At 37.6% G+C, this 13844-nt stretch overlaps 1 protein-coding gene across 4 annotated transcripts in view; it reads left to right on the top strand.

Moving 5' to 3' along the window:
• The window catches only part of YEATS2 (YEATS domain containing 2), a 115707-nt gene that overhangs the window by 42430 nt on the left and 59433 nt on the right, over nucleotides 1-13844 (top strand). For all 4 annotated transcript variants that reach the window (XM_023260359.2, XM_023260357.2, XM_023260358.2 and 1 more), the window contains 3 exons: nucleotides 671-832; nucleotides 5943-6054; nucleotides 13193-13237. In XM_023260359.2, the coding sequence (XP_023116127.2) occupies nucleotides 671-832; nucleotides 5943-6054; nucleotides 13193-13237 (319 nt within the window). The remainder of the gene's footprint in view (nucleotides 1-670; nucleotides 833-5942; nucleotides 6055-13192; nucleotides 13238-13844) is intronic.

Genomic DNA, 13844 nt, shown 5'->3' with positions numbered 1-13844 from the left:
TTTTTGAGAGAGCTCACAAGCAGGGGAGAGCCAGAGAGAGAATCCCAAGCAGGTTCCACACTGCCAGCACAGAGCCCGACATGGGACTCAAACTCACGAACTGTGAGATCGTGACCTTAGCAAAACCAAGAGTCAGACACTTAACTGACTGAGCCATCCACGAGCTGTGTGCTATTAGTTGTAACATCTCCTCTTTATTTATAATTTTATTTGAGTCCTTTCTCTTTTTTCTTGGTAAGTCTAGCCAAAGGTTTGTCTATTTTGTTTACCTTTAAAAAAAAATAGCTCTTTTTGTCTCCATTTCTTCTGTTTCCCCTCTCATCTTTATTATTTCCTTCTTTCTGTTAACTTTGGGCTTTGTTCATTCTTTTGAGATCTTTCTTAATGTAGGCATTTATTGCTATAAATCTCCTTCTTAAAACCTGCTGTATCCCTTAGGTTTCGATATGTTGTATTTCCATTTTCAGTTAAGATATTTTTTGATTTCTCTTGGATTTCTTCTTTGATTCATTGATTGTTCAGTAGCATGTTCTTTAATCTCCATATATTTGTGAATTCCCAGTTGTTTTCTTATAATTGATTTTTAATCTTGTTTTAAGTAGGAGTTAAATGTTTTGCTAGGTTTTTGAAGGAAAAAAGAGTTCAGGCTTCTTTCTTTTTTCTCCTCCAGGTACATACCTCCTGATAAGAGAGAAGAAAATGACCAGTCAACCCACAAGTGGATGGTATATGTCCGAGGGTCTCGTAGAGAACCCAGCATTAATCATTTTGTCAAGAAAGTTTGGTTCTTTCTTCATCCCAGCTATAAACCAAATGACCTTGTGGAAGTTAGGTAAGCACAATTAAGTTATTTAATTTAGGAAATACAGATTTACTGATGTGGAAGAAGAGTGTTTTTACTTGAGAAAATTCCCTTTAATTATTATTAATAATTTACTTAGTTTTGGCTTTTAGTCACAATGTAGTTTTAATTGTGGTTCCTTCATGCAGATTATTGTCTCTCTGTAAAGGCACTATTTCCTCCTGTCAGAATTACATTAGTGGATTCTCCTCCCTTCTGGAAATAGCTGAACTTATTTATGTAGATACAGATGAAATGTAAAAGTTTCCTGTTTTTTATATCAGAATATAATAGAATTAAACGTAGGAATCTAACATTACAGAAATACTTAATTTTCAAAGTTCCCATGATTTCAGCCTCTCAGAAGTAACCCCAGTGATATTTTTTCTACATATATTAACCTAGTACAGTTTGTTATTGTTGGTATTATTATTTCACGAAGATGGATTGATTTTATATATATGCTATTCTGAAATTTGTTTCATTTAGGTATTCTTTACATCTTTATGTGATGTTGCATATCACATATACATTCATTGTGTGAATGTATTGTAGAAGTGGTTTTGGTTTATTATCAGTGAAATTTATATCCTTATCTCTCTTCAGAACTTCTCTCCACTCCTGACTCTTTTTTTTAACATTTTTTTTTTTCCAACGTTTATTTATTTTTGGGACAGAGAGAGACAGAGCATGAACGGGGGAGGGGCAGAGAGAGAGGGAGACACAGAATCGGAAACAGGCTCCAGGCTCTGAGCCATCAGCCCAGAGCCTGACGCGGGGCTCGAACTCCCGGACCGCGAGATCGTGACCTGGCTGAAGTCGGACACTCAACCGACTGCGCCACCCAGGCGTCCCTCCACTCCTGACTCTTAAACAGAACATGGCTGGGGCGCCTGGGTGGCTCAATCCATTGGGCATCCAACTTCGGCTCAGGTCATGACCTCACAGTTCAGGAGTTCAAGCCCCACATCAGGCTCTGTGCTGACAGCTCGGAGCCTGGAGCCTGCTTCAGATTCTGTGCCCCTCTCCCCACTTGCTCTCTGTCTCTCAAAAAAAAAAAAATTAAAATAAATAAATAAAATAGAACATGGCTCTCTCCTAAGAACACTGCTTCTGAGAACAACTTTCAAACAACAGTTGTTTTTTCTCTCTTATACCATGTACCGTTAGGTCCAGGGGTGAGGTGTGTGTCTTTCTTGCACATATTTGTGGCTTCTAGATCATCTTTTCCCCTTTTCTGCCTAAAAGCCCTCAGCTCCTTTGGAGCATTGTATCGTCCTCCTTGTTGCAGACATCTACTAATTTCCCAGTTACTCCCCTCTTTCAAAGACAGTTTTAGCCAGTGTCCTGATGTTTCCTGTTGATGTCATTCTCAAGGACTTTGACGTGGAAGTAGACAGTTCACCCAGAACCCTAATTTCTAAATTCATTGATTTCCTCACTTTTTAAATGAGGTTATTATGATACTGGTATACTGTAGAATATAGGCTGAGTAAAGAGAGAAGGAAATTATATAAAGAGCAGTGAGAGGTAGTGAAAATTGGTATGGGTAAGAAGTGGAATTCCCAGTGGGTTCAAACAATAGTTGGATTAGGAATGGAGCTGGAAAGATAGGAATTGATAGATGGTCAGAAGGGAAAATACTTGGAAATGGGATTTTTATTTTCTTCATATGGATGATAGTTGTCCCAGTATCAATGATCCATCTTTTCCTTACATTTTTAAAAGATTTTATTATTTTTAAAAAGTTTATTTTGAGAGAGAGCAAGAACATGAGTGGGGAGCGGCAGGGAGAGGAAGAATCCCAAACAGACTCCACGTTGTCAGCGCAGAGCCGGATGCAGGGCTCAGTCCCATGGATTGTGAGATCACAACCTGACCCAAAATCAGGAGTCGGACATTTAACCGACTGAGCCACCCAGGCACCCCAGCATGTATCCTAGATTTAATTGTAACTCTTCATGTTCTTTACGTGGATCTTAAGATGTTTTTCACATCAGGTGTCTAAAGTAATTTGATGAGTAGGGGAGACTCTTGGGGTTAATCTTCCCTGTAGCTCATAAGCAAATGTGTGTTTCTCATGTACTCTGAATTTCCTCATCACAGTACATTACTTGTAGATTCTGCTAAGAAGCATCTTTTTGACATTTGGTTCAGTTACCACGACCATCCTTAGCCAGCTTCCTAAAGGCTCTGATAGTAAACTTTGCTTTTAGGTACAAGATAGTCACTAAATGCATTCTAGGTCCAGGACTTGATGCAGGGATTGCAAAGATGAAGAACACATGGTTCCTTCCTTTGAGAAGTTGAGTAGAGTATTCTGGTCCTAGTACATGAGTGACTAAAGTTTGTTGTATCTGTTTCATTTAGCTTGAATATAGGCGCTCTTTAGAGCTACACTGTCTAATATTATGACGCACATAAGTAATTTAAAATTTTCTAATTGCCACATTGAAAAGTAAAAACCAAAAAAGTGAAACCAGGTCATTTCACATGGTAATTCAGTCTTAGGCTGTTTTATTAGAGGTAAAGCAGACTTGCTCTACCCTGCATTCTGACAATATCTAGCCATGGTGTTATGCCTCTGGGAGGAGAGTCGTCTGAACAGTAAGGAGATCTCACACCACAGGGATGTGGACAACTAGCGGTTAAAGTGTGGGCCCTGGAGTTTGTTGCCTGAGTTTGAATCTCAGCTCTACTGCATATTTGCTGTGTGACCTTGGGGAACTTAGTTATTCAACCTTACTGTGTCTCAGAAGGGACATTTCATAGTGTGGTTGTGAAGATTAGATAAGTTAATAGATACGAAGGGCTTAAAACAGTGATTGGGTCATAGTAAATATTTAAGTGTCTGCTGCTGTTGCAGGGAATAGAATGTGTTCATCTTAAAAAGAGAAACTTAGGGGATGTTTTAGGTTTTTTGAAGGTCATGTGGAGGAAGAATTTGTGATTGCAAAAGGCATATAGTAGATCTAACATGTAGGAGAAAGGTGAAATATTTTTATAATGGAACTGTTCAGAAATGTGGTAGAGAATCTCATTAAATAATGAGTTTTAGGTCACTAGAAGTGACCTTGGAAGACTGGTTGACCATTTGAATTAATTACTTGGATAAGGAGTTGTACTCCATGCTGTATATATCTAGTAAAGCCATTTTTTTTTTTTTTTAACCCAGTATTCTGTGAGTTTTCATTCTTGGTCATTGATACATTTCACCTTCTGTGAGGAATCCAGAAATAAAAAAAGTCTGTTTGAGGGAAGCAGTCTTTTTGTGTGTGAGATATGTGTATCTTTTGAAGTTTAACATTTCTATAGGTAATGTCTGTTGGTAAGTCTTATGTTCCTTTTTTTGCTTCCAAAAATATGGTTAGGGAGAAATTTCCTGTTAAAAGCATTGTTCCTTTTTCCTGGCCTCTATGCTGTTTGTCTGTCTTCTCTGGCAGCAGTCCTTCCTGTTCATTCATGAGAGTTTAGCCAATGTACATAAATTGAGGAACACCGCTAATTTGCAATATCCGTTGTAAGAGAAATTCAGCATACAAACAATATAATTGATGTATTGAAAAATGAATTTAGGCTATCTACTTAGCTTTAATGGAATTTAAATGACCAAACATGTCATCAATAAAACTTTAATTATTATTCTTACATTCACCATGCCTTGGCCCCACTTCATCCCTTTTCAAATTACCATATCAAGTCAATCTTCTCATTTGACCCTAAACTTAAAAAAAAAATTTTTTTTTAATGTTTTATTTTTTATATTTGAGAGAGAGACAGACAGTGAGTAGGGGAGGGGCAGAGAGACAGAGACAGAATCTGAAGCAGGCTCCAAGCTGTCAGCACAGAGCCCGACGTAGGGCTCAAACACATGAACCACGAGATAATGACCTGAGCTGAAGTTGGATGCTTAACCGACTGAACCACCCAGGCGCCCTGACCGTAAACTTTTTAATTTCTGTCTGGACCTATACCAACATCATAGCTACTTTACTTACTATAACTCACCTGGTGTTCAACTGGTTTCTCCCACCAAGGACACTCTAGTTTTCTTTCTCTCTGTTTTATAACATAGCTATTGCTTTTTCTCCCTTCCATCCTACTCTCGTACTCGTGGATTTTTCCTGACTTGAGCTTTCTTGGTAGCCTTGTGCTTGGTAATTCACATCCGTTGTTAGACTCCTTTCAGGTTGTGTTCTTGGACTCAGCCCTTACTGAATTCATGTCTCTTCTTAGTTTTTGAAAAGCACATCCAGCTGAATGTTTCTTCCTCCCTGTCATCTTGGCATCTTCTCTCATTATAGTAATTCCAAGGTAGTGATTCATAATGAACATTTTCACTTTAAAGCATTCTCTCTCCCCTGTTATACCATATTATTTTTGAGTACATGAAGTTCTCTCAGTTAAATTTAAAGTATTTTTATGTGGAAAATTCCAAACATATTTAAAAGTAGAGTATCTTGAACCCTTATATATCCAGCATCAATTAATAATTTGCTAGTTGTTTTTTCACCAACTTTCCTTTTTGTTTCTTTCACAAATTCTGTTTTGACTAAAAATTCTCTAATCCAGTTAACATTCACACACATTTCTCTCTATCCACTAAAATCATAATCACTGGGGAAGATCATATTGTGAACATAAGATCTTTTAAATCAGGTTAGTGGATAGTTTCAAATAAATTGTCACTTTCAGATGAGCATTTGTGATCTATTGTTTTTGCCAGAGTGGAGGAATAAATATGAGTGTCTGGGGTAAGGAACATATACCTCACAGCCTGTGTCTGTCAAGTAGCAGGCAAAGATTCTGGCTTCTACTGTATGATATCCAACAAATCACCTTGAATCACTGTCTGTGAAAATAATGATACTGGATTATATACTATAAATATCTCTATTCAGTAATTGAAAGTTTAATGTAGGTTTGAGTTCAGTTTTTCTTTTAGCATCTTAGCAAAATTCATATTGATTTAGCTTCAAATGAGGAAATGTAAACGATAGTAAGAGGCTCTGAATTTCTGACTTACCAATACGAGAAAATTTTCTTGTCTAGAATGAGAGACTGACTGTGGCTTAATGTGTTAATACCTGCTTTTCCCTAGAGAGCCTCCTTTTCACCTCACCAGAAGAGGCTGGGGCGAGTTTCCTGTCAGAGTTCAAGTTCACTTTAAAGACAGCCAGAACAAACGGATAGATATCATACATAATCTGAAGGTATTGTAACAAAACATTGTTCCCCAGAAGTGAATTACCTCCTTTTTTTTTTTTTTTTTTTTTTAATTAGAGAGTGTGAGCTGGGGGGAGGGGGGGACAGAGGGGTGGAAGTGGGGGGGGGGAGAGAGAATATCTTAAGCAGTGCCATAACCCTGGGATCATGACCTGAGCTGAAATCAAGAGTCGGATGCTCAATCAACTGAGCCACCCAGGTACCCCTGAAGTTCCTCTTTGTGTCTGGTTACTTAAAGCAATGGGTTAGGCCTCCTGAGAGAAGTAGCTAAGGACAGTGGAAGCAGGATTAATATTTTTGATTGTGTGATGCATACTGCTACAAGACTCCTTTGTTCCCTGAAGGTTGGGGGAGCAGTTGCACTACAGCAGAATGTATGTTCTTTAAAAAGATGAACTGGTCAGAGAATCAGAAGACTTGAGTCTCTGATCAAAGCTCACTGTTACTGTGTTACCTGAGACTAAGTGACCGAAATCTTTAAAAAATCTATGGGGTGCCTAGATGGCTTGACTGATTAAGCATCCAACTTTTGATTTTGGCTCAGGTCATGATCTCCTGGTTTGTTAGATCAAGCCCCATGTTGGGCTCTGCACTGAGCATGGAGCCTGCTTGGGATTCTCTCTTTCTCTCTCTCTCTTACGCAATAAATAAACATTAAAAAAAACCTGTATACTTTTTTGTAAAATGAGGCAAATAATAAGCCTGTTTATCTCATAAGGATATAGAATAGAATATGTTTATCTTGGAAGCATTAAGACAGGAGTGAACATATTTTAGAAAGTTGAAAGTACTGTACAAAGTTGTAATTCTTTTGTATTTTAAGAAATCCCTTATTAATATATCCACATGGTTTATTATGCAGCCATTTTAAGTTATATATTATGACGTGTTTTCTATACCTGGGGAAAAACTACCAACTATGGCAAGTGAAAAGTACAGGGTATAATATGTATGTATAGTATGAAGTCAACTGTGATTTTAAATAGGTGGAAAAAACACAAAAGAAATACACCAAAATGTTGGAGTAATTGTAGTATGACATTGTGGGCAATTTCTCCTGCCCTTATTTTCTATTTTTTGTTTTTGTCTTTTTCTAATTTTATATAATAAGCATGTTTAACTTTTATGATTGGAAGACCATTTTTTAAAATGTTTTCCTAGTTCCTCTATGTAGTCTCATGTAGATTTTCTCTACATAAGATAAAATTCTAATATTAAACTTCTCCCAAAGCACCTTTACTTTGTGGTTTACCACATTATTCCCATTACTGGCTCCCAAAATTGAACTAAATGAATGTCGGTACATCTGCAGAATTCCCTTTCTTCTACAAATACAACTTTTTCTTTCTTTCTTTTTTTTTTTAATGCTTGTTTATTTTTGAGAGCAAGAGAGACAGAGTGTGAGCTGGGGAGGGGCAGAGAGAGAGGGAGACACAGAATCTGAAGCAGCTCCAGGCTTCAGGCTGTCAGCACAGAGCCTGATGTGGGGCTTAAACTCACAAACTGTGAGATGAGATCATGACCAGAGCCAAAGTTGGACACTTAACTGGCTGAGCCACCCAGGTGCCTTACAAATACAACTTTTTCAACCTTAAGGCTAAAATTTGCTCTCCATTGGTGACAGCACTGTTAAACTTTGTGTTTAAGTTATATCTGAGAGATTACTATAAGATTAGATTGCATTATAACCTAGCAGAAGAACTGGAATGGAATCAAGCACATACAGCCACTTTGTTCAGAGGGGCAAGATATGGTCCCACTTAATTAGAGGAAGGTATAAAATAGTTGCTTTCCTTTTATCTTATTTTAAGCACTGCACATACTAATCTTACATTGCACTGGGCCCAGCCCTAATTTCTAAAATATAAGGAATTATTTACATAGTTCTTATACTATTATATTGTCCATATCACTTAGAGGTCCTGATGGAAGTTTGAGACACAGTTTTTGTTTTGTATTATTTTATTTTATTTTATTTTATTTTATTTTATTTTATTTTATTTTATTTTATTTTATTTTATTTTAATGTTTTCATTTATTTAAAAAAATTTTTTTTCTTAATGTTTATTTATTTTTGACAGAGAGAGAGAGAGATAGCGCATGAGCAGAAGAGGGGCGGGGGGGGGGGGGGGAGACACAGAATCTGAAGCAGGCTCCAGGCTCTGAGCTGTCAGCACGGAGCTCAATGCAGGGCTCGAACTTGTGAACCATGAGATTATGACCTGGGCCAAAGTCGGATGCTCAACCGACTGAGCCACCCAGGCGCCCCAAGACACAGTGTTTTTAAAAGGACAGTATTTAAGTTTTTTTATCGGCTTTTCTGGAAAGCTTAATTTTATTATTATGTATTGATAGGCCTTCAGGCCTTAAACACTGTGTTGTGACCATGTGATCTTTGTATTGGAGTATTTTCCCTTTTATTGCTGTGTTAAATCTCAGAGCCATCTTGGATTCTCCCCTCTTTGTTCTAAATATTTGTTCAGTTGCAGACTATTATTCTTTCTTCATCATCTTTCTTAGATTCTACCCTTCTCCTTTCCTGCTCTTGCCAAGGCTATTATTCTAATGTCTCCTGATTAAGTTCTTTAGTTCTAATCTGTCTCCTTTACCCTAAATCCATTCTGAGCACCATCAGATTAGTCTTCCTGAAATAGGAAAACCATTATGCTGTTCCTCTCTGAGAAACCTTCATTGAATTCCCTTTACTCAAGTTCAGACTTCCCTGACTCTTCAGCGCTCCTCACATTTTGACTCAACACACTTTTTTTCCTACATTATCTCACACTAATCCCCTGCATGGACATCCTACTCCAGCCAGGTCAGTTATTCACATCCCAGAAATGCCCTGGGCCTCCTTCTTTTGTGTGTTTGTTTGTTTGTTTGTTTGTTTTTAATAATGCCTGTTTGAATTCTTTCCATTCTTCAAGTTCAGATTCCTATGTAACTTTTCCTGACTAAACCCATAGTGATCTCTCTGTATTTTGAAATGCTGCTGGAATGCTTAACAATCTATATTTGATACTGTAATAATTACATTATGTACTAAGTACTCAAGTATTAGAGGTATGTAAAATTTGAAGTTCCCAGAATCTATGAAATTCCCACATCCTGAATCCCTGATGAACCATCACCATGGAACACAGTAATTCCCAAAACAACCCTTTTATCCATTTTGTAAATAAACTTTTGGAAGATTCTTTCATAAATTTAACTAAAACTGTCCTAGTTTGTCCTAGTTTGATTTCTAGAATAGCACAGGACAGGACTTTGTGTTGTTTTATAAGAATCCTAAAAATGTTTAATGACGGCCCTCATGGCTCTTCTTAAATCCTTTCCAGGCAGAACCTATTCTTCTTTTTTTTTCCCTTAACATTTATTTATTTATTTGTTTATTTATAATTTTTTTTTTTAAGCTTATATATTTTTGAGACAGAGACAGAGCACGAACGGGGGAGGGTCAGAGAGAGGGAGACACAGAATCTGAAACAGGCTCCAGGCTCTGAGCTGTCAGCACAGAGCCTGATGTGGGGCTCGAACTCATAGACTGTGAGATCATGACCTGAGCTGAAGTTGGCCGCTTAACTGACTGAGCCACCCAGGTGCCCCAACATTTATTTATTTTTGAGAGAGAGAGACAGAGCATGAGCAGGGGAGGGGCAGAGAGAGAGGGAGACACAGAATCCAAAGCGGGCTCCAGGCTCTAAGTTGTCAGCACAGAGTCCAACGCAGGGCTCAAACCCATGAACCACGAGATCATGACCTGAGTTGAATTTGGACGCTTAACCAACTGAGCCACCCAGGCGCCCCCAGGCAGAACCTATTCTTATAACATTCCTTGTACACAGTGCTTTCTAGTTTCTCTTGCCATTTGGATAACAGTCCTAGGTTATCAATGTCTCTCATAAAGTATCGTCCCAAGAGTGAAACATAGGCCACTACAGATTACAGCGAGACTATTATTTCCATGCTGTGGAGAATATGAACATAAACTAAAAAAAATAGGAACAAAAAAGGAACAAAAACTAAAAAAAAAAAAAAAAAAAAAGAAAATGGACATAGCCTAAAATTGCCCACGTCATTAAAAAGAAATTTTTTTTAATGGTTATTTTTTGAGAGTGAGAGAGAGAGAGAGAGAGCACAAATAGGTGAGGTCCCGAGAGAGGAAGACACAGAATCCAAAGCAGGCTCCAGGCTCTGAGCTATCAGCACAGAGCCAGATGCAGGGCTCGAACCCATGAACTATGAGATCATGAACTGAGCCGAACAAAGTTGGACGTCCCACCAACTGAGTCACCCAGGCGCCCCGCCCATCTCCTTTTAACAGTCATACTGTTGGCTAAGGTTTAAGTATTAAAATTCTAGATCTCCTCCATGGAACGAGTATGAATTCACCCTGCATTGCCTTTTTTGTTATGAAACTGGTTCTCATGACTGAGTTGTCATGTCTGTGTTGGCTGCTAAGGACCTCAGCCAGAACTTGAAATGTACTTTTTGCAAGTCTTAGAGTTTTCTATTTATTGATTAGTAAATCATCTTTCCTTTTTACCAAACTTAATAGTTTTCCCCCATTGATCTTACTGTGTAATGTTTATATTGATAAGCTCCACAAATCCTCTTTTTTTTTTTTTTTTTTTTGGTGAGGATGGAGGTTTGAGTGCTTTATTGCAAAAAGCAAAAATGCTGTTGAGTAACAAATTGTTTATGCTAAGCAAAAACTTTTTCTGATTTTTATCTTTATTGAAATACAGTTGACATACAGTGTTATATTAGTTATAGGTATACAGCATAGTGATTTGACAATTCTATACGAAACTCAGTAAGTGTAGTCACTGTACAAGGTTACTACAGTACTACAAAGTACTACAGTACATTCCCCATGCTGTACTTTTCATCCCTGTGACTTGCATAACTGGAAGATTGTACCTCTTAATCTGCTTCACTTATTTTGCCCAACACCTTACCCCTGTCCTCTCTGGCAAACACCAGTTTGTTCTCTGTATTTGTAGGTCTGTTTCTGGTTTTTGTTTGTTCATTTGTTTTGGTTTTTAGATTCTACACATCAGTGAAATCCTATAGTATTTGTCTTTCTCTGCCTGACTTATTTCACTTAGCATAATAGCCTCTAGGTCCATCCATACTGATGCAAATGGCAAGATTTCATTCTTTTTTATGGCTAAGTAATATTTGTGTGTGTGTGTGTACAGATTATTTTTTTTTTATTTTATTTATTTATTTATTTTTATATGAAGTTTATTGACAAATTGGTTTCCATACAACACCCAGTGCTCATCCCAAAAGGTGCCCTCCTCAATATCCATCACCCACCCTCTCCTCCCTCCCACCCCCCATCAACCCTCCGTTTGTTCTCAGTTTTTAACAGTCTCTTATGCTTTGGCTCTCTCCCACTCTAACCTGTTTTTTTTTTTCCTTCCCCTACCCCATGGGTTCCTGTTAATTTCTCAGGGTCCACATAAGAGTGAAACCATATGGTATCTGTCTTTCTCTGTATGGCTTATTTCACTTAGCATCACACTCTCCAGTTCCATCCACGTTGCTACAAAAGGCCATATTTCATTTTTTCTCATTGCCACGTAGTACTCCATTGTGTATATAAACCACAATTTCTTTATCCATTCATCAGTTGATGGACATTTAGGCTCTTTCCATAATTTGGCTATTGTTGAGAGTGCTGCTATGAACATTGGGGTACAAGTGGCCCTATGCATCAGTACTCCTGTATCCCTTGGATAAATTCCTAGCAGTGCTATTGCTGGGTCATAGGGTAGGTCTATTTTTAATTTTCTGAGGAACCTCCACACTGCTTTCCAGAGCGGCTGCACCAATTTGCATTCCCACCAACAGTGCAAGAGGGTTCCCGTTTCTCCACATCCTCGCCAGCATCTATAGTCTCCTGATTTGTTCATTTTGGCCACTCTGACTGGCGTGAGGTGATACCTGAGTGTGGTTTTGATTTGTGTTTCCCTGATAAGGAGCGACGCTGAACATCTTTTCATGTGCCTGTTGGCCATCCGGATGTCTTCTTTAGAGAAGTGTCTATTCATGTTTTCTGCCCATTTCTTCACTGGGTTATTTGTTTTTCGGGTGTGGAGTTTGGTGAGCTCTTTATAGATTTTGGATACTAGCCCTTTGTCTGATATGTCATTTGCGAATATCTTTTCCCATTCCGTTGGTTGCCTTTTAGTTTTGTTGGTTGTTTCCTTTGCTGTGCAGAAGCTTTTTATCTTCATAAGGTCCCAGTAATTCACTTTTGCTTTTAATTCCCTTGCCTTTGGGGATGTGTCGAGTAAGAGATTGCTACGGCTGAGGTCAGAGAGGTCTTTTCCTGCTTTCTACTCTAAGGTTTTGATGGTTTCCTGTCTCACATTCAGGTCCTTTATCCATTTTGAGTTTATTTTTGTGAATGGTGTGAGAAAGTGGTCTAGTTTCAACCTTCTGCATGTTGCTGTCCAGTTCTCCCAGCACCATTTGTTAAAGAGGCTGTCTTTTTTCCATTGGATGTTCTTTCCTGCTTTGTCAAAGATGAGTTGGCCATACGTTTGTGGGTCTAGTTCTGGGGTTTCTATTCTATTCCATTGGTCTATGTGTCTGTTTTTGTGCCACAGATTATTTTTTTAAAGTGATAGTATAAATAAAATACAGGAATAAGAACTGAGCCTTTTTGTATGTAGGTGTAAATTTTGTTTATGTTACATTTTTTACATCATCTTTGTAAACACCATCTAAATGGCTATAATACTTCACAGTTGATGGTTCAGGATTTACTTAAGCATTCCTCTATAGCTGGACTTTTATGTCTCCAGTTCATGGCTATAGTAAACACCATTTTGTGTAAAACTTCCTCCATTTTTAGATAGTGCTTAGAATGTTTTTAGAAGTATATAGTTTATATTAAAGGTATAATAACTATATGGTTGAGGTTTTTATTAATTTTACTCATCCCTCCAATTCAGAGGGTTTTTATCGAAGTGATGAATAGATATATTATGAAAAAATAGATCCTATGTTACGAAGACTTGTGGTGAAAGGGGTTTTAGATGAGATTGTATGCTAAGATTTATAAGTAAGCTTAGTGAAACTTTACACTCTTCTTTTCTCTTTCAATAGCTGGATAGAACTTACACTGGCCTGCAGACTCTTGGAGCAGAGACGGTAGGTATTTCCTGCAGTATTATTTGGGAATAAGTAGAATGAAAATTGATCTTCATTTTTAACTGGAAAAAAATGAGTGCTGAATTTTTTAAAGAGTTTTTCTTCTCCCTTTTTAAATTAAAAAAAAAATGATTAAAATGCACATAAAGTATCATTTTAACAATGTTTAATTGTACAATTAAGAGGTATTAAATATACTCACATTTTTGTGCATGTATTGCTACCATGCGTCTCCAGAACTCTTTTCCTCTTGGAAAACTGAAACTATACCCATTTACAGTAACCATTCCCCTTTCCTTTCAACCCCTGGCAAACACCCTCTACTTTGGGTCTCTGTGAAGTTTTGACTACTCTAGGCATCATATAAGTGGAATTATGCAGTCTTCTTTTTTTTTTTTTTTTTTGATTGGCACATTTTACTTAGTGAAATGTTCTCAAGGTTCATCTGTGTTGTAGCGTGCATCACAATTTTCTTCCTAAAAAAGGCTGAATAATATTCCATTGTATGTGTATACGTTTTGTTTATCCAGTGATCTGTTAATGAACACTTGAGTTGCTTACATCTTTTGGTTATTTGAATAATCCTGCTAAGAACATGGGTGTATAG

The sequence above is a fragment of the Felis catus genome, chromosome C2 (genome assembly GCF_018350175.1).
Source record: "Felis catus isolate Fca126 chromosome C2, F.catus_Fca126_mat1.0, whole genome shotgun sequence".
NCBI lineage: Eukaryota > Metazoa > Chordata > Mammalia > Carnivora > Felidae > Felis > Felis catus.
The sequence above is the reverse complement of the archived record's forward strand: the minus strand, read 5'-3'. Positions and strand labels throughout refer to the sequence as shown.